General features: G+C 39.9%; 1 protein-coding gene across 2 annotated transcripts in view; it reads left to right on the top strand.

Moving 5' to 3' along the window:
* temp (protein prenyltransferase alpha subunit repeat-containing protein tempura) overlaps positions 1 to 17,019 on the top strand; it is a 41,683-nt gene extending 24,664 nt beyond the window's left edge. For both annotated transcript variants that reach the window (XM_053778305.2, XM_053778307.2), the window contains one exon: positions 15,454 to 17,019. In XM_053778305.2, the coding sequence (XP_053634280.1) occupies positions 15,454 to 16,355 (902 nt within the window). In that variant the 3' untranslated portion in view covers positions 16,356 to 17,019. The remainder of the gene's footprint in view (positions 1 to 15,453) is intronic.
* Positions 17,020 to 21,332: the final 4,313 nt, after the last annotated feature.

Genomic DNA, 21,332 nt, shown 5'->3' with positions numbered 1-21,332 from the left:
AAATCTTTCTATTTTTCTTCTCAGCACTGTCCTTCACACTTATTTTCTTAGGACCCATGCTTAGAAAAACGAAATTTGGCCAAACGACTTAGAAATGTAAGCAAAGCAGGAGAGAACTACTCCCACAGCTAGGTAAACAGTGCAATGAGTTGCTGGCATTCGTTATTATAATAAAATAATAATAATTATTATTTGTGTTATTATTATTATTAACTAGAGCACAGATCCAATTCCCTAGATCAAGAGCCTCTCACCAGTGTCAAGGTTCCTTGATGCTGGTGAAGGGCTCTTGATCTAAGGAATTGGATCTGTGCTCCAGTTCCTTAAATTAATAATAATAATAATAATAATAATAATAATAATAAGAGTAAGGTGATGAGGGTATCAAATGATTTAGATAAAGAAAAATTGGATATCAAATTGGGGAGGAGGAGTATGGAAGAAGTGAATATTTTCAGATACTTGGGAGTTGACGTGTCGGCGGATGGATTTATGAAGGATGAGGTTAATCATAGAATTGATGAGGGAAAAAAGGTGAGTGGTGCGTTGAGGTATATGTGGAGTCAAAAAACGTTATCTATGGAGGCAAAGAAGGGAATGTATGAAAGTATAGTAGTACCAACACTCTTATATGGATGTGAAGCTTGGGTGGTAAATGCAGCAGCTAGGAGACGGTTGGAGGCAGTGGAGATGTCCTGTCTAAGGGCAATGTGTGGTGTAAATATTATGCAGAAAATTCGGAGTGTGGAAATTAGGAGAAGGTGTGGAGTTAATAAAAGCATTAGTCAGAGGGCAGAAGAGGGGTTGTTGAGGTGGTTTGGTCATTTAGAGAGAATGGATCAAAGTAGAATGACATGGAAAGCATATAAATCTATAGGGGAAGGAAAGAGGGGTAGGGGTCGTCCTCGAAAGGGCTGGAAAGAGGGGGTAAAGGAGGTTTTGTGGGTGAGGGGCTTGGACTTCCAGCAAGCGTGCATGAGCGTGTTAGATAGGAGTGAATGGAGACGAATGATACTTGGGACCTGACGATCTGTTGGAGTGTGAGCAGGGTAATATTTAGTGAAGGGATTCAGGGAAACCGGTTATTTTCTTATAGTCGGACTTGAGTCCTGGAAATGGGAAGTACAATGCCTGCACTTTAAAGGAGTGGTTTGGGATATTGGCAGTTTGGAGGGATATGTTGTGTATCTTTATATGTATATGCTTCTAAACTGTTGTATTCTGAGCACCTCTGCAAAAGCAGTGATAATGTGTGAGTGTGGTGAAAGTGTTGAATGATGATGAAAGTATTTTCTTTTTGGGGATTTTCTTTCTTTTTTTTGGGTCACCCTGCCTCGGTGGGAGACGACCAACTTGTTGAAAAAAAAAAAAAAAAATAATAATAATAATAATGATAGAGCTTTGGTTCCCTAAATTAATGATAGTAATAATGATATTATTATTATTATTATTATTATTATTATTATTATTATTATTATTATTATTATTACAGTCAAGTCACTCAGTAAGTCAGTCAGGTCACTCAGTAAGTCATTCAGTCAAGTCACTCAGTCAAGTCACTCAGTAATCAGTCAAGTCATTCAGTAAGTCAGTCAAGTCATTCAGTAAGTCAGTCAGTCAAGTCATTCAGTAAGTCAGTCAAGTCATTCAGTCAGTCAGTCAGTCAGTCAGTCAGTCAAGTCATTCAGTAAGTCAGTCAGGTCACTCAGTAAGTCAGTCAAGTCATTCAGTAAGTCAGTCAAGTCATTCAGTCAATCAAGTCAGTCAGTCAGTCAAGTCACTCAGTAAGTCAGTCAGGTCACTCAGTAAGTCATTCAGTCAAGTCACTCAGTCAAGTCACTCAGTAATCAGTCAAGTCATTCAGTAAGTCAGTCAAGTCATTCAGTAAGTCAGTCAGTCAAGTCACTCAGTAAGTCAGTCAAGTCATTCAGTAAGTCAGTCAGTCAAGTCATTCAGTCAGTCAAGTCACTCGGTCACTCAGTAAGTCAGTCACACAAACTCATGTTAACCTGGTAAATTAGACACATGTGCAACACTTGGGTATCTTTAACCCTTAAACTGTCCAAACGTAGATCTACGTCTTTTCAACATTTGAATGTAAAAAAGTAGATCTTTTTTTTTTTTTTTACATTTGAAAATGTGTAAAAAAAACTTTGATCTACTTTTTTTTTTTGTTATATTTGAAAATATGTAAAAAAAAGTAGATTACTTTTGGAGCACTACGCATGTGAACGTAGATCTGCTTGGACAGTTTAAGTGTTAATGAGGAAACGTTCTGCTACACAGTGGCTTCATCAGTCCATATAAAGAAGAATAGCAAAAAACAGGAGGAATTTGAAGTAACCAGTCCCTCAGCCTTGAGTCAATGTGGTCAGTCCATCAGTCTTTTCAAGACTGATGCAGATGCAGTTTAGCATAGACAAATGCAAATTTCCAAGCGTTGGGAAGGAAAATATCCATGGCACTTATAAACTAAATAATGTAGATCTTAGTCATTCTGAGTGCAAAAGAGATTTAGGAGTTCCGGTTAGGGGTAATCTAAAACCAATACGACAGTGCATAAGTGTTTGCAATAAAGTGAGTAGAATTCTTTGCTTCATATCAAGAAGTATAAGTAACAGGAGTCCTCAGGTTATTCTGCAACTCTATACAGTCATGAGCCACATAATGATGTTTCGGTCAACAACGGATTGCATATATGACAGTGGTGTAAACAAGCCTACTGGATTGCCAGTCATATGAAAGTATAGCACATACAGATATATACAGTACATAATACTTGATAATGAGAATTGACGTCTATGTTACTAGTTTATGTATTTACAATACTGTACTTTTTTTATCATTATTTTAGAGTGTACTCTTTCTACTTATAAAAAATGCTTGCTATAAAACAGTATGCCATGTTACACTGACAGCAGCCTCATACATCTCATATGTACTGAATCTCTTGATTGCATCATTTTCCCTTATGTTTGATTTAATCTCTTGTTATTTTGTATGTGGCCCCTGCAGAAGAAAAAGAAAACCCAAAGAAAATTTACAGTGAAGGGTTTAACAAAAGCTTTTGTAGATGTCAACAAGTTCCTTAAAAGTTTGAAAACATGGACCCCAACACTGAAATATTTTTATTAATAGAGAGGAATGTTCATGGTGCATTATCTGCTTACAGACAAATCTATAATGAAAAAACAAACAAGTGTAACCTAGGTGCATAGTAGGCATACCATCTAGGTACACCATGACCTTTGCACAATGATGAAACGCCTAACGATGCATTTCTCAGAGTGTATCCCCCTTTGTTAAGTGACACATGACTGTACATCACTATTTGGGCCTCATTTAGATTATGCTGCACAGTTCTGGTCATTGTATTATAGATTGGATATAAATGCACTGGAAAACGTACAAAGAAGGATGACAAAATTGATCCCATGTATCAGACTGAGGGCTCTGAATCTGCACTCCCTAGAAAGGCATAGAATTAAGGAGGATATGATTAAAGTGTCCTAGGTAGTAGGTTGGTAAACAGCAACCGCCCTGGGAGGTACTACCGTCCTACCAAGTGAGTGTAAAACGAAAGCCTGTAATTGTTTTACATGATGGTAGGATTGCTGGTGTCCATTTTTCTGTCTCATAAACATGCAAGGTTTCAGGTACGTCTTGCTACTTCTACTTACACTTAGGTCACACTACACATACATGTACAAGCATATATATAAACAAACCCCGCTGGGTTTTCTTCTATTTTCTTACTAGTTCTTGTTCTTGTTTATTTCCTCTTTCCTCCATGGGAAAGTGGAACAGAATTCTTCCTCCGTAAGCCATGCGTGCTGTAAGAGGCGACTAAAATGCCAGGAGCAAGGGGCTAGTAACCCCTTCTCCTGTATATATTACTAAATGTAAAAGGAGAGACTTTCGTTTTTCCTTTTGGGCCACCCTGCCTCAGTGGGATACAGCCGGTGTGTTGAAAGAAAGAAAGAAGATGATTAAAGTGTATGAATAGAAAACAGGAATAAATGTTGGCAATGTAAATAACATGATAAAATTATCTAACCAAGACAGGACTCGCAGCAATGGGTTCAAGTTAAAAAAATCTAAATTTAGAAAGGAAAGCATTGGTTTGGTAATAGAGTTGTGGATGAGTGGAACGCCCGAGTAATGTCATTGAAGCTAAAACATTGTGTAATTTTAAAAACAGGGTAGAAATGTACATGAGTGGGAGTGGATGGGTGTGAGTTGGACCTGAATAACTTGGGCCAGTAGGCCTGCTGCAGTGCTCCTTCCTTCTTGAGTGGGTGTTACTTGGGACTGACTAGCATGGATGGGCCAGTAGGCCTGCGACAGTGCTCCTTCTTTCTTATGTTCTTTTAGTCAATTTCCACTTTATCATTTTCATAATAAATTAACACTTTAGTGTCTAGATTAATAGCAGCTTCTCTGTGGGCTTTGTTAAAGGGGATGGTCTTCTACAAGGGTGCATTCTTAGCACAGCCTTGTTTCTCTTAGCTATTGTTGGTCTAGCCTCGGTATTACCTAAGGAATTTAGTCTGTGAATGATCTTGCCATTGCTTGTACTAACACAAGTATCCACTTTCTTGCAGAGTGTAATCAGCTACTTCAAGTTCTCAATATCAAAAAGGAACTCAGTTACATTTGTTTTGCATTTCATTATTCCCTGTTAGTTAGTTTAATATCTTTATTATGCACCCCATACCCCATCCTGTGGGCTGTACTATTTCCTGATATGTACTATTTCCCTGTGCGGTTTCTGTTTCCCATTTTGCAAAGCTGTTAAATTTCTTGCTGTCCACTGTGAAGAGTGTTATGGAAATTACACATGCCAGTTCTAAAAGCTGTGTGTATTAGACTGAATTTATTTTAAATTCTGTTGCATGTTACTTGGGGAGGGGTGGGGGTATAGCCCTAATTCAATTTTCATCTAAACTTGCTTGGTTTAACAGCTGTTCTTTAACCCCTTCAGGGTCCAAGGCCAAAATCTGAAGTGGTGCTCCAGTGTCCAAGAAATTTTGAAAAAAAAAAAAAAAAATTATTTTTTCTTACAGAATTAAAGAGCATATTTTTGTGAAGGTAATAAGACAAAAAAAAAATTCTGATCAGTACTTACCGAGATACAGTGCCAAGAAGTTTATCAAAAATGATGTGGTGGCGGCAACATCGACGAATTCCACATACGCGCATTACATTATTTTGCGGTTTTTATAGTTTTTTTCTTTTCTTTTCCAATTTTTATCTATTCCTACTTACATTTGGGGCCTGAGAGACCAATACTGTATATAATGTATATATATAAACTCACTGTATTGAACACAATAACCGCACTAAAGTTATTATCATATTATTGTTTACCACTGTTGTTTATTACAATAAACATGCACAAATCTTGTATAATACTAATGTTCTATCATATATTTACATATTTACAATCACTGGACATGGTTTTAGAACTGCTGGAGCTTGTGGAACTCCTTGAAACAAGGCACCATGCACAGAGGCACCTTACATCCCTCACACATAAACCGAGTGTCTTTGCGTCTTTGTTGCCGTCGTTTTGTTTGTGCACAGACGATGCATCTCTTCTGAGCAAATTTCTTCTGAGTTGAAGGAAGTTGTATTGTGAAATGATCACCTTCCCTCCTCAAACGCTTGGGTATATCCTAAGTAATTCGAGGACCTTGTTGTATAGCAGGTGTTCTTACCTGGTACTTCATTATGAGTTGTCTGACAACAGACAAACAAAATTCACCATACGGTGGTCTGTTGCCAGTCTTTATTTGGTACATATTATATGCATTGAGCATTGAAATGTCCATGAGATGGAAGAAAAGTTTCATGTACCACTTGTAACTCTTACGAACACAGTCAACAAAACCAATCTGCATGTCACATTTGTCAACCAAGCGCATGTTTTGTGTATAATCAATCACTGTCACTGGTTTTCGAATACGTTCATTAGTCACTCGATCAACTTTGCCACTGTCTTGCATTTCATTACAGTGAATGGTTGTCAACAATGTGACATCTCGTTTGTCATGCCACCGTAATGCCATGATATCATTGGCAGTAAACACCTGCACGTCATCACCACGAGCACCTGCGTTGAGCCTGGGCATATGTTTACGATTAGAACGCACTGTACCACACACATCTGTCTTGTTCACTCGCATGAAATCACTGAGTAATGGGCTTGTGTACCAGTTCTTTCTTTCTTTCAACACACCAGCTGTATCCCACCAAGGCGGGGTGGCCCAAAAGGAAAAACGAAAGTTTCTCCTTTTACATTTAGTAATATGTACAGGAGAAGAGGTTACTAGCCCCTTGCTCCCGGCATTTTAGTCGCCTCTTACAACACGCATGGCTTACGGAGGAAGAATTCTGTTCCACTTCCCCATGGAGATAAGAGGAAATAAACAAGAATAAGAACTAGAAAGAAAATAGAAGAAAACCCAGAGGGGTGTGTATATATGTGCTTGTACATGTCTCATAAACACGCTAGATAACAGGGATATCTTGCTACTCCTACTTACACTTTGGTCACACTTCACAGACACGCACATGCATATATATATATACATACATCTAGGTTTTTCTCCTTATTCTAAATAGCTCTTGTTCTTTTTTATTTCTTCTATTGTCCATGGGGAAGTGGAAAAGAATCTTTCCTCCGTAAGCCATGCGTGTCGTATGAGGCGACTAAAATGCCGGGAGCAATGGGCTAGTAACCCCTTCTCCTGTATACATTTACTAAAAAAGAGAAGAAGAAAAACTTTATAAAACTGGGTTGTTTAAATGTGCGTGGATGTAGTGCGGATGACAAGAAACAGATGATTGCTGATGTTATGAATGAAAAGAAGTTGGATGTCCTGGCTCTAAGCGAAACAAAGCTGAAGGGGGTAGGAGAGTTTCAGTGGGGGGAAATAAATGGGATTAAATCTGGAGTATCTGAGAGAGTTAGAGCAAAGGAAGGGGTAGCAGTAATGTTAAATGATCAGTTATGGAAGGAGAAAAGAGAATATGAATGTGTAAATTCGAGAATTATGTGGATTAAAGTAAAGGTTGGATGCGAGAAGTGGGTCATAATAAGCGTGTATGCACCTGGAGAAGAGAGGAATGCAGAGGAGAGAGAGAGATTTTGGGAGATGTTAAGTGAATGTATAGGAGCCTTTCAACCAAGTGAGAGAGTAATTGTGGTAGGGGACCTGAATGCTAAAGTAGGAGAAACTTTTAGAGAGGGTGTGGTAGGTAAGTTTGGGGTGCCAGGTGTAAATGATAATGGGAGCCCTTTGATTGAACTTTGTATAGAAAGGGGTTTAGTTATAGGTAATACATATTTTAAGAAAAAGAGGATAAATAAGTATACACGATATGATGTAGGGCGAAATGACAGTAGTTTGTTGGATTATGTATTAGTAGATAAAAGACTGTTGAGTAGACTTCAGGATGTACATGTTTATCGAGGGGCCACAGATATATCAGATCACTTTCTAGTTGTAGCTACACTGAGAGTAAAAGGTAGATGGGATACAAGGAGAATAGAAGCATCAGGGAAGAGAGAGGTGAAGGTTTATAAACTAAAAGAGGAGGCAGTTAGGGTAAGATATAAACAGCTATTGGAGGATAGATGGGCTAATGAGAGCATAGGCAATGGGGTCGAAGAGGAATGGGGTAGGTTTAAAAATGTAGTGTTAGAGTGTTCAGCAGAAGTTTGTGGTTACAGGAAAGTGGGTGCAGGAGGGAAGAGGAGCGATTGGTGGAATGATGATGTAAAGAGAGTAGTAAGGGAGAAAAAGTTAGCATATGAGAAGTTTTTACAAAGTAGAAGTGATGCAAGGAGGGAAGAGTATATGGAGAAAAAGAGAGAGGTTAAGAGAGTGGTGAAGCAATGTAAAAAGAGAGCAAATGAGAGAGTGGGTGAGCTGTTATCAACAAATTTTGTTGAAAATAAGAAAAAGTTTTGGAGTGAGATTAACAAGTTAAGGAAGCCTAGAGAACAAATGGATTTGTCAGTTAAAAATAGGAGAGGAGAGTTATTAAATGGAGAGTTAGAGGTATTGGGAAGATGGAGGGAATATTTTGAGGAATTGTTAAATGTTGATGAAGATAGGGAAGCTGTGATTTCATGTATAGGGCAAGGAGGAATAACATCTTGTAGGAGTGAGGAAGAGCCAGTTGTGAGTGTGGGGGAAGTTCGTGAGGCAGTAGGTAAAATGAAAGGGGGTAAGGCAGCCGGGATTGATGGGATAAAGATAGAAATGTTAAAAGCAGGTGGGGATATAGTTTTGGAGTGGTTGGTGCAATTATTTAATAAATGTATGGAAGAGGGTAGGGTACCTAGGGATTGGCAGAGAGCATGCATAGTTCCTTTGTATAAAGGCAAAGGGGATAAAAGAGAGTGCAAAAATTATAGGGGGATAAGTCTGTTGAGTGTACCTGGTAAAGTGTATGGTAGAGTTATAATTGAAAGAATTAAGAGTAAGACGGAGAATAGGATAGCAGATGAACAAGGAGGCTTTAGGAAAGGTAGGGGGTGTGTGGACCAGGTGTTTACAGTGAAACATATAAGTGAACAGTATTTAGATAAGGCTAAAGAGGTCTTTGTGGCATTTATGGATTTGGAAAAGGCGTATGACAGGGTGGATAGGGGGGCAATGTGGCAGATGTTGCAAGTGTATGGTGTAGGAGGTAGGTTACTGAAAGCAGTGAAGAGTTTTTACGAGGATAGTGAGGCTCAAGTTAGAGTATGTAGAAAAGAGGGAAATTTTTTCCGAGTAAAAGTAGGCCTTAGACAAGGATGTGTGATGTCACCGTGGTTGTTTAATATATTTATAGATGGGGTTGTAAGAGAAGTAAATGCGAGGGTCTTGGCAAGAGGCGTGGAGTTAAAAGATAAAGAATCACACACAGGGTGGGAGTTGTCACAGCTGCTCTTTGCTGATGACACTGTGCTCTTGGGAGATTCTGAAGAGAAGCTGCAGAGATTGGTGGATGAATTTGGTAGGGTGTGCAAAAGAAGAAAATTAAAGGTGAATACAGGAAAGAGTAAGGTTATGAGGATAACAAAAAGATTAGGTGATGAAAGATTGAATATCAGATTGGAGGGAGAGAGTATGGAGGAGGTGAACGTATTCAGATATTTGGGAGTGGACGTGTCAGCGGATGGGTCTATGAAAGATGAGGTGAATCATAGAATTGATGAGGGAAAAAGAGTGAGTGGTGCACTTAGGAGTCTGTGGAGACAGAGAACTTTGTCCTTGGAGGCAAAGAGGGGAATGTATGAGAGTATAGTTTTACCAACGCTCTTATATGGGTGTGAAGCATGGGTGATGAATGTTGCAGCGAGGAGAAGGCTGGAGGCAGTGGAGATGTCATGTCTGAGGGCAATGTGTGGTGTGAATATAATGCAGAGAATTCGTAGTTTGGAAGTTAGGAGGAGGTGCGGGATTACCAAAACTGTTGTCCAGAGGGCTGAGGAAGGGTTGTTGAGGTGGTTCGGACATGTAGAGAGAATGGAGCGAAACAGAATAACTTCAAGAGTGTATCAGTCTGTAGTGGAAGGAAGGCGGGGTAGGGGTCGGCCTAGGAAGGGTTGGAGGGAGGGGGTAAAGGAGGTTTTGTGTGCGAGGGGCTTGGACTTCCAGCAGGCATGCGTGAGCGTGTTTGATAGGAGTGAATGGAGACAAATGGTTTTTAATACTTGACGTGCTGTTGGAGTGTGAGCAAAGTAACATTTATGAAGGGATTCAGGGAAACCGGCAGGCCGGACTTGAGTCCTGGAGATGGGAAGTACAGTGCCTGCACTCTGAAGGAGGGGTGTTAATGTTGCAGTTTAAAAACTGTAGTGTAAAGCACCCTTCTGGCAAGACAGTGATGGAGTGAATGATGGTGAAAGTTTTTCTTTTTCGGGCCACCCTGCCTTGGTGGGAATCGCCCAGTGTGATAATAATAAAAAATAACATGTATGTGTAGTGTGACCTAAGTGTAAGTAGAAGTAGCAAGACGTACCTGAAATCTTGCATGTTCATGAGACAGAAAAAAGGACACCAGCAATCCTACCATCATGTAAAACAATTACAGGCTTTCGTTTTACACTCACTTGGCAGGACGGTAGTACCTCCCTGGGCGGTTGCTGTCTACCAACCTACTACCTATATTGTGTACCAGTTATCGGTATATAATGTATGCCCCTTACCAAGATAAGGTGCCATCATGTTTCTCACTATGTCACCTGAGATACCCAATAACATCTTGGTATCTTTCAATGTTTTACTACCCGTGTATACAACAATATCCAACACCAGGCCACTGTCACAATCACAGAGTACAAACAGTTTTATACCAAAGCGTTTCCTCTTGCTCGGTATATACTGCTTGAATGACAGTCTACCTTTGAACAAAATCAAAGACTCGTCAATTACAAGATTCTTGAATGGATAAAAGTATATGCTGAACTTTTGTTTGAGATACATGAAAACATTTCTAATCTTGTATAACCTGTCACTTCTGTCAGGCCTGGTTTTGTCAGAGAAGTGCAACATACGTAAGAGTAAGATAAACCTGTTCACTGGTATGATTTCACTGAAGACCGGGGTAGAAATTAGCCGATCTGTGGACCAGTATGCTTTTATATTATGCTTATAGACATGAGGCATAAGCATTATTGTTGCAAAAAGCAAATACATTTCTGCAACAGTCGTCTCTTTCCACCTGTGTAGTCTTGACTGTGGTGATATGATCGTATTTGCCATGGTGTACTCAAAATACTTATTACTTTCCCTGACAATAGTTTCCATCAATGGCTGGTCAAAGAATAATTAAAAGAATTCCAGTTCATTGGCCGTGGTTCCAAGGGGACAAGTAGGTAGAATTCCACTTTGAGAGTCATCAAAGTGGTGAGGCTTGGGAACAAAATTGGGATTTTGCTGCCAATCCCACATACGGTTTGCTGGTGGATACTGGACATCATAGGCTGGTTGTGCAGGTGGTTGTGGTTGTGGTGGGCTGGTGGCTGATGCTCCACTTTGTCCTTGAACTGACGAGTCAGCAGCGTGGGTCCCACCCTGGGCTGGTGAGTCACGCATGGCGGTGCCACTACCATCATCACTAACACCATCCACTGATGCCTGTGGTCTATCCATGCCAAGTGTAGCCACATCATCCTCACTATCACTACCGAAAACTGGTGTAAGGCCACGGGATGTACTCCGGGATGTACTCCGTCCCCTGGGCACAGCATAGGGTACGCTACCCGAGCGCATGCGGCGGCGAACATACCAAAGCTTCACTGGTGAATATGATTCCTCACTATCACTACTCGAATGATCGTCGAGCGCAATAAAATCACAATCCACGTCACTATCATCATCATTACTGAAGTCAGAGGCCTGGCCACGCGAAAATATTAGTTTTCTCTTGCGTTGAGGAACAACCGACCGTGAGTCATGAGTGCCCACACCAGAGGTAGAAGGTTGAGGATCGTCAGGGTTTTCTGCACTATTATCGATATCCTGGTCATTCTTTTCGGTCACTAACTTATCAAAGCCGTAGAATTCGTCTTCATTTCCACTTCCATCAGTGTCAGAACTATCAGATAGGAAGAGGAGAGTCCCAATTTTCCGGGGAGTGAGAGCTGACTTGCGACGAGGCATGGTGAACAAGGGTAACTGAGCCGGCGTTCCCACAATGCTATGCGGGCGCCTAGATTTTTTGTTTATGGCGCACACCCACCATGCAGACCCGTTCTCTCACATGTAGGCCTATGAGCGCTTTCGTGCTAAATTTGATGGCGCTAGAATTTTGGCATAGATCTACGGTTTGGACACTCAACGTGAAGCCGTAGATCTACGGGACGGACCCTGAAAGGGTTAATATTGTCCATCATCAAGGATTGCATCTGTGACTTGGTACCTTAATCTAGTCTCTAGTTGTAAACCTAAGTTGAGAACCTAATGTTTCTTCATTGCAAAACCGTCAAGATCCTTATTGTATATGTTGTTTGGTTCTTTTTCATGGTCTTTGCTTATTTACGACCTCTAGAATAATCACAGACTTTAGCAAGCTGACATTTTTAATGTCCTTCTTTATTATGGCCTTTAAATCTTTGCCTGCATCCCATCCTTTTCTGTTCATCCTGTTCATTTTTTTCTACTCCATTTTAAGAGGTACCAATACAGTGGACCCTTGCCTATCGAACGCATCGCATAACGTTAAATCCGCCTAGCGATACATTTTAACGCAAAAATTTTGCCTCGGCTAGTGCTAAAAAACTCGTCCAACGCGATTCGTTCCACTCGATACGTGTCCACGTGTTGCCTGAGCGCGCCTCACTTGTCCCGTGGGTGCCAGTGTTTACAAGCCAGCCACCGCGGTTGCATCCAAACATACAGTCGGAACATTTCATATTATCACAGAGTTTTTTGGTGATTGCACCTGAAAAATAAGTCACCATGGGCCCCAAGAAAGCTTCTAGTGCCAACCCTACAGCAAAAAGGGTGAGAATTACTATGGATATGAAGAAAGAGATCATTGCTAAGTATGAATGTGGAGTGCATGTCACCGAGCTGGCCAGGCTGTACACAAAACCCCAATCAACCATCGCTATTATTGTGGCCAAGAAAACAGCAATCAAGGAAGCTGTTCTTGCCAAAGGTGCAACTTTGTTTTCGAAACAGAGATCGCAAGTGATAGAAGATGTTGAGAGACTGTTATTGGTGTGGATAAATTAAAAACAGATAGCAGGAGATAGCATTTCTCAAGCGATCATATGTGAAAAGGTTAGGAAGGTGCATGACGATTTAATTAGAAAAATGCCTGCAACTAGTGGTGATGTGAGTGAATTTAAGGCCAGCAAAGGCTGGTTTGAGAGATTTAAGAATCGCAGTGGCATACATAGTGTGATAAGGCATGGTGAGGCTGCCAGTTCAGACCAAAAAGCAGCTGAAAAATATGTGAAGGAATTCAAGGAGTACATAGACAGTGAAGAATTGAAACCTGAACAAGTGTTTAATTGTGACGAAACAGGCCTGTTTTGGAAGAAAATGCCAAGCAGGACCTACATTACTCAGGAGGAAAAGGCACTCCCAGGACATAAGCCTATGAAAGACAGGCTTACTCTGTTGATGTGTGCTAATGCTAGTGGTGATTGCAAAGTGAAGCCTTTATTGGTGTATCACTGAAACTCCCAGAGTGTTCAGGAAAAACAATGTCCTCAAGGCTAATTTGTGTGTGATGTGGAGGGCAAACAGTAAGGCATGGGTCACTAGAGACCTTTTCTATGACTGGTTATACCATGCATTTGCCCCCACTGTGAAAAATTACCTCCTGGAAAATAAATTGGACCTTAACCCGTAAACGGTCCAAACGTATATATACGTTTTTTCAACGTTTGAAAGTATGTAAAAAAAGTAGATCTTTTTGTTTTTTACATTTGAAAGTGTGTAAAAAAAACTTGTTATATTTGAAAATATGTAAAAAAACGTAGATCTACTTTTGTAGCACTACACACGTGAACGTAGATCTGCTTGGACCGTTTACGGGTTAAGTGCCTCCTGGTGTTAGACAATGCTCCTGGTCATCCTTCAGACGTGGCAGAGCGACTTTCTGGGGACATGAGCTTCATTAAGTCAAGTTTTTGCCTCCTAATACCACTCCTCTCCTGCAGCCCATGGACCAGCAGGTCATTGCAAACTTCAAAAAAATTTACACAAAAGCTATGCTTGAAAGGTGCTTTGTAGTGACCACAGAAACTCAATTGACTCTAAGAGAGTTTTGGAGAGATCACTTTAGCATCCTCAATTGTGTAAACATTATAGGTAAGGCTTGGGAGGAAGTGACTAAGAGGACCTTGAACTCTGCTTGGAAGAAGCTGTAGCCAGAATGTGTAGACAAAAGGGATTTTGAAGGATTTGAGGCTAACCCTGAGAAGCCTATGCCAGTTTTGGAATCACTTGTGGCATTGGGAAGTCCTTGGGGTTGGAGGTTAGTGGGGAGGATGTGGAAGAGTTGGTGGAGGAGGACAATGAAGAACTAACCACTGATGAGCTGCAAGATCATCTTCAACAGCAAGAGGCCAGACCTGAGGAAACTGCTCCGGAGGAGGGGATAGAGAAATTGAGGAAGTTGCCTACTTCAGAGATTAAGGAAATGTGTGCAATGTGGCTTAAAGTGCAAACCCTTTTTGATGAAAATCACCCTCACACAGCTATTGCAAGGCGTGCTGGTGACTATTACACTGACAATGTTGTGAAACACTTTAGGAATGTCATAAAGGAACGGGAGGTACAGGCCTCTATGGACAGATATGCTGTGTGACAGAGGTCCAGTGACTCTCAAGCTGGTCCTAGTGGCATTAAAAGAAGAAGGGAAGTAACCCCGGAAAAGGACTTGACACCTCAAGTCCTAATGGAAGGGGATTCCCCTTCTAAACATTAATACCATCCACACTCTCCCCTCCTCCCATCCCATCAATCATCACCAGATCTTCAATAAAGGTAAGTGTCATGTAATTGTACATGTCTTCTTCAGTTTGTGTGTATTAAAATTAATATTTCATGTGGTAAAATTTTTTTTTTTTTCATATTTTGGGGTGTCAGGAACGGATTAATTTGATTTCCATTATTTCTTATGGGGAAAATTAATTCGGCTAACGATAATTTTGCCTAACGTTGAGCTCTCAGGAACGGATTAATATCGTTAAGTGAGGGTCCACTGTAGTTTGAGTACATCCCTCCTTCCTTTCCTTTTCAAAGTCTCATATGTCATTTATGGGCATGCATTCCTTCACTCGTTTGCTCTTGCTTTGTACACTGATAGTTCTACATCTTTTGATGGTGTAGGATATGCAATTGTTTTTCCAGATTGTGAGATACAGGAATGCATTCCAGATTTTGGCGAGTTAAACAGATTCCTTTCAGTTATCATCCACACTGCTTCTCTTCCTCCTTTATCTTTTGTTGTAGTCTTTGACTTTCAGAGTGCATTGCAAGCTTTTTTGAGCTTTGATGCCATGCATCCTATTGTTTGTACATGTATTAATTAACTGCTTCTTGAGTCAACTCTTCAGCAATCATAAAAACAATATCGTCTGCTGGGTCTCTGGTCATTCTGCTGTCCTTTACACATTCTGCAGTTCAGGACCTGTCTAGGGATGTACCATATTCAGATTTTTTTTTCAGTTATCTAAGAACATTCATAATCAATAGCAGTAACTAAGGTGTGGGATATTATCATTTCAGTAAATATCTTGTGGGCTTCCATGAGAAAATGCAATTTGCTCAATGTATTTTTTGTTTATGAACCTTTTGTCCAATTCCCATTGGTGTCAGTAAGCAGTGGTCGACCACATCTGTAGGTACTGTCTTACTTTATTTTCTTCTTATTTTTACTGTTATTTCTACTCTTTAAAATAAGATTGAAAATTTTATGTATTTTTTTCAGATGTTGCTTTGTTTCTCCGTTGGACACAGTTCTGTTTGCTTATTGCTCCAGAGGTTGCAACATTCTGGAATGTACGGAAGATGTTTCTCCGCCAGGGTCATCTTGGGGTGGATGCTGATCTGCATCTTACAAAACTCATACTGTCTAGAAAACCAAAGTGCATGCAGGTGTTTCAGCATCGAAAATGGATGTTTAGCAATATTTTAATGAAAGATTTGCCTCGACAAGCAAATGGAACCCATGATTTCAATGAGGACAACCGTAATGGTAATGTTGATCTTGGGAACTCAGTGTATGTTAAACAGTTTCTTTTTTCTGAACTAAATATCTGTGCATGGACAGCTGATAAACATCAAAACAACTATCACTCATGGAATCACAGATTATGGGTACTACAGCAATTTGGCAGCCTTGTTGGATTTGCAGATGTCTGCAGATCAGAATATGAAACAAGCCATAGCTGGATTAGTATTCATGTAAGTGAGCACAGTGGCCTCCACTACCTCCAGTATCTACTTGACTCAATTGTCTCTTTTGTGACTGAAGCAAAGGTTGAGATTATGGAAATCGTTCCATGTGTAGATAGTTTGGAAAGGCTGTATGAAAAGGAGTTGGAGTTTAACCGTGACCTGATTGAAGAATACAGAGATCACGAGGCACTCTTCTGTCATCGGAGATTCTTGTTGACTCGTCTGAGAGATCTTTGTTCTTCACCCCAACGAACCTGTTCCCCTCCCTCTCCTGCCATGAAAAGATCGTGTGTTGAAACAGTCAACAGTGCATGGAGTGCTGTTCTCCTTGGTGAGAGAGACCTTATAAACAGATGTCTGCAGACCAGTTCATACCAAAAAACTCTTGGTGAAAAACATGCTCAATGGCTTAATAATGTAGTTGGTATTTAAAAGCTTTTATTCTAATCTCTTCACTAAATGCATAAAATTATCAATTACGAGTTTATAATTTAAAAAACAATGTGATCATATTGTAACTTAATGAAAGAGATCTTTTCTTCATTCCTTTAAAATTTTTAAACAGTTTCAATTTGATTTTTACTAACTGTGATAAGAGTGAGATAGCCTGTCCTTATTTCTGTATATAGGTAATATTTGTACAGTACTTCATGTGAAGTTGTTTTACTGTTGACAAGTAGTGATAAAAATGACTCAAGAAATCATATTCTTTATTTATATAGGTACATGACATTTCATTCACATGTAGTGAACTGTCTCAAGTGAATTTAGGAAACAAAAGACACGCTTGTACATATAGCAGGGAGAAGGTTAGTGTGTTAGGTGGAGGTCAAGAAGTGGCCACTGCATTCAATATTATATACTAGAATAGGGCACGTGGGTCATTATTATGTGGAGATAACTTTATTGCCTCTCACATGTCTGCCAGTAATAAGATATTTTAGGGAACAGATGGTCTATTATTTGTATTATCTTAAGTAATATGAGGAACTTATTTATTGCTACAAATTTTGGTGAGAACTTTACATGCACACATTTACAATTTTTAGATTTATTAATATTGTAATTACATCTTTAAATATATATATTATAAACAGATGGTCAAATTCATTCCCAGATGCCCAAATAATACAATGTGTTTAGAGAATTAAAAATGCTCAGCGCAAAATTTAAGGAAAAAGTATATGAAAATTTATGCTGTCTTATAATTCACTGCCCATTGCTCGCCCTTGCAGGTGGAATAGTTGTATATGAGATGGATCTGTTTATTATGGGCTGCAAGGGCTATTGTAAAGTAATCCTTTTAAGGATGGTGTCTGGATCTTGGTGAAGGGCTCTTGATCCAAGGAATGGCCAGTAACCTCCCATTCCTTGGAACAAATCTGATTGCTTTCCATTCTCCGGGTTCTTTAGGACTATAATGGCTTTAACAAATTTTCATAACTATTTTTTTTTTTTAACAAGTCGGCCGTCTCCCACCGAGGCAGGGTGACCCAAAAAGAAAGAAAATCCCCAAAAAAGAAAATACTTTCATCATCATTCAACTCTTTCACCACACTCACACATAATGTTTTTGCAGAGGTGCTCAGAACACAACAGTTAAGAAGCATATACGTATCAAGATACACAACATATCCCTCTAAAATGCCAATATCCTGAACCCCTCCTTTAGAGTGCAGGCATTGTACTTCACATTTCCAGGACTCAAGTCCGGCTATATAAAAATAACCGGTTTCCCTTAATCCCTTCACTAAATATTACCCTGCTCACACTGCAACAGATCGTCAGGTCCCAAATACCATTCGTCTCCATTCACTCCTATCGAACATGCTCATGCATGCCTGCTGTAAGTCCAAGCCCCTCGCCCACAAAACCTCCCTTACCCCTTCCTTCCAACCTTTTCAAGGATAACTCCTACCCCGCCTTCCATAACTATAATAATAATAAATGTATGGAAGAGGGGAAGGTACCTAGACATTGGCAGAGAGCATGCATAATCCATTTGTATAAAGGCAAACTGGACAAAAGAGAGTGTAAAAATTATAGGGGAATAAGCCTGTTGAGTATACCTGGTAAAGTGTATAGTAGAATTATTAAAAGAATTAAGAGTAAGATGGAGAGCAGGATTGCAGATGAACAAGGAAGCTTAAGGAAAGGTAACAAGGGGAGGGGGGGTTACAGTGAAGCATATAGGTGAACGGTATTTAGATAAGGGTATAGAGATTTTCGTTGCATTTATGGATTTGGAAAAGGCATATGATAGGATGGATAGACAAGCAATGTTGCAGATGTTGCACATATATGGAATAGGTGGTAAGATACTGAAAACAGTTTAGTTTTTACAAGGATAGTGAGGCTCAGGTTGAAGTACAGCAGACCCTCCTATTACACAGATTTATTTGGCATGTTTTAGTTATTACACTATTGAAAAAAATTGCTGCATAATTTTGTACAACACTTCGTAAAATTAAGTTAGCACAGTTCGGTTTGTGAGAAGGGGAAAAAATTTGGATCATCGCTTGTGGGATATTTCCCTAGCTTAGGCCGCCGCCTGGCTGTGGGTGAGACCACTGTCTCTGCAGGGCTGCACCGGGCTTTGAGGCAGCAAAGGATTGCTTCACTTTACTCCTTTGCAGTAATGTGTCAGGTGATTTCATATGTAAGCCCATGGTTATTTACCACTAAGAATCCTCGCAATCTGAAAGGTGTAGATAAAGACTCCTTACCAGTAATTTGGAGGTCAAACCAGTCAGCATGGATGACAGAGTAAATACTTATTGACTGGTTTAAGCATCACTTTATTCCTGAAGTCAAGTTTTACCTGCACAGCAAGAACTTTGCATTCAAGGCTCTCTTCATCCTTGATAGTTCTCGTATTCATCCAGAGGCTTCACTGGATGTGACCCCACATGTAAAAGTTGTATTTTTACCTCCAAATACATCTTTAATACAACCACTGGATTGGGGAGTTATTAAGTCATTCTAGTGTAACTACACAAGAAAAGTGATGAAAGAACTAGTTGCATCAATGGACTCTGACTCCAACCAGTCAGCACCAAGCTTCTGGAATAATGTACAATGTTCTGCAGGATAAAAGAAGCCAGAGATCCATTACAGAATTTATGCACATCATTGACTTTAGTACTAGAATGTCAACCATCCACTTCTGCTGACAACCAATAACCATCCACCTCAGCCCAGTTGGGTCACACCATGCATCTCTGCTCTCTTCACAATCACTGACATACATCAGCAACCACAATTTAAGGTAAATAATTTTATTTGTGTTGCATTTATAATCTTAACAAAAACAGCATCATCATTTTTAGTTTTGTAAGATATGGATGTCTAAAAAAAGTTGTTTACCTTTTTTTTTTCAGGAACATAACCTTATTTTTCCTGTAAGTTCTTCAGTTTATATAACACGGATTTATCTAACATGGCATTTTCAGGAACGTAACTACCGTGTAATATGAGGATCTACTCTGTGTAAGAGAGAGGGAGATTATTTCCTAGTAAAAGTAGGCCTTGGACAGGGATGTGTGATGTCACCATGGTGGGTCAGTATATTCATAGATGGGGTTGTAACAGAAATGAAAATGCTTGGTTGTTGGCAAGAGGTGTGGGATTGAGGGATTGAAAGATAAAGAATCTGACAAAGTGGGAGTTGTCACAGTTGCTTTTTTGCTGATGACACTATGCTTTTGGAAGATTCTGAAGAGAAGTTGCAGAGGTTGGTGAAAGAGTTTGGAAGGGTATATAAAAGATGGAAATAAAACATGAACATAGGAAAGAGCAAGGTGATGAGGATAACAAAAAATTTAGGTTATGAAAGACTGGATATCAGATTGGAAGTTGGGAGTATGGAGGAAGTGAATGTATTCAAATATTTGGGAGTGGACTTGTCAGCAGCTGGGTCTTGGAAAGACAAGGTGAATCACCACTCACTTCATAACTGTTTTGCTAGAGACATACTGATACTACAGTTCAAAACTGAAAATATTCCCACCCCTTCTTCAGAGTGCAGGCACTGCACTTCTCACCTCCAGGATTCAAGTCCGGCTAACCAGTTTCCTTGAATCCCTTCATAAATATTACCTTGCTCACACTCCAACAGCATGTCAAGCCATAAAAACCACATGCCTCCACTCTCTCTCCTATCTAACACACTCAGGCATGCTTGCTGGATGTTTAAGCCCCTCACACACAAAATCTCAATTACCCTCTCTCCTCAACCTTTTCTAAGACAGTCTCTTCCCCACCTTCCCTCCACAGTAGATTTATACACCTTCCAGGTCATCCTATTCTGTTTCATTCTTTCTAAATGTCTGAACCACCTCAGCAACCTTTCTTCAGCCACCTGGATAATACTTATAATATCCCTGCACTTCCTAATCTCCAAGCTATGTTTTTATTATTTTCATTTATTTATTTATTTAGTTCCTCATAATACAGTGTTTCTACAGAGGTGGGTGACATTTAGGTGTGCATGCAGAAAGACCTTCGTATGTAGAGCAATTCTGGCAAACTTAAGCTTGTCTTAAGACTAATAGACAATACCTTATTGATTTCTTATATAAATGGTCTCTTAAATGGATATAACAATAATTTAAGAATTACAAGTGTAGACAGCTACACCATTCCGTGGATTCTTGGATGCTTGTTCAGGCGGTCCGCCTGAACAGGCATCGAAGTGCCTGTAACAGAGACAATTTAAGGTACGTCTGTATCCTCCACAGAGACTCCAAGGGGCATTTGATGAACTGGAACGAGGCACAACTCATTCTCACCGAACCAGACCTCAGATGCCGACAGTGCCTAGAAGCTTCACTAATCGCCGTCACCACCAGAATAGAACGTAACACTGGAAACCACAAAATTTCAAAAACATTAGCATTACACGATACTTAGGCAGGCTAAGCACCACCAACCCAACAACACAGGAGTCACATGATCTCATCGTTTACCCGTCCTCATCCCAACATGGCATTCTTCAGGTCGCCATGCATCACTCACACCTCACTCTCTACCTATATATAATGTCTTTCTACCTCTGTATGTTAGAAGTGATCAAGGTCCCAGGACCGAAACGTTTTCTAATAAATATGTCATTGTGTTTCCTTAGGTGTCTTTCTAAACCAACTTGTTGGTATTTATTACCAAGGTTTATACCATCTTTAATGAGAAATCGTTTCGCCACACAGTGGCTTCTTCAGTTCATACAAAGGAGAATAGTGAAGAACAGGAGTAGTTTGAGGTAATCAGTCCCTCAGCCTTGAGTCGATGTGGTCGGTCCACCAATCTTGAAAAGAATACAGCATATGTGCGAAGAAGTAGCTTATATACTGTAGGCAGGAGAGGTGCAGCAGTCATAGGTGGTATCACATTTGTCCAGTGTGAAAGTAGGTT

Source organism: Cherax quadricarinatus, chromosome 22 (assembly GCF_038502225.1).
Source record: "Cherax quadricarinatus isolate ZL_2023a chromosome 22, ASM3850222v1, whole genome shotgun sequence".
In the NCBI taxonomy this organism is placed as follows: Eukaryota; Metazoa; Arthropoda; class Malacostraca; order Decapoda; family Parastacidae; genus Cherax; species Cherax quadricarinatus.
The sequence above is the reverse complement of the archived record's forward strand: the minus strand, read 5'-3'. Positions and strand labels throughout refer to the sequence as shown.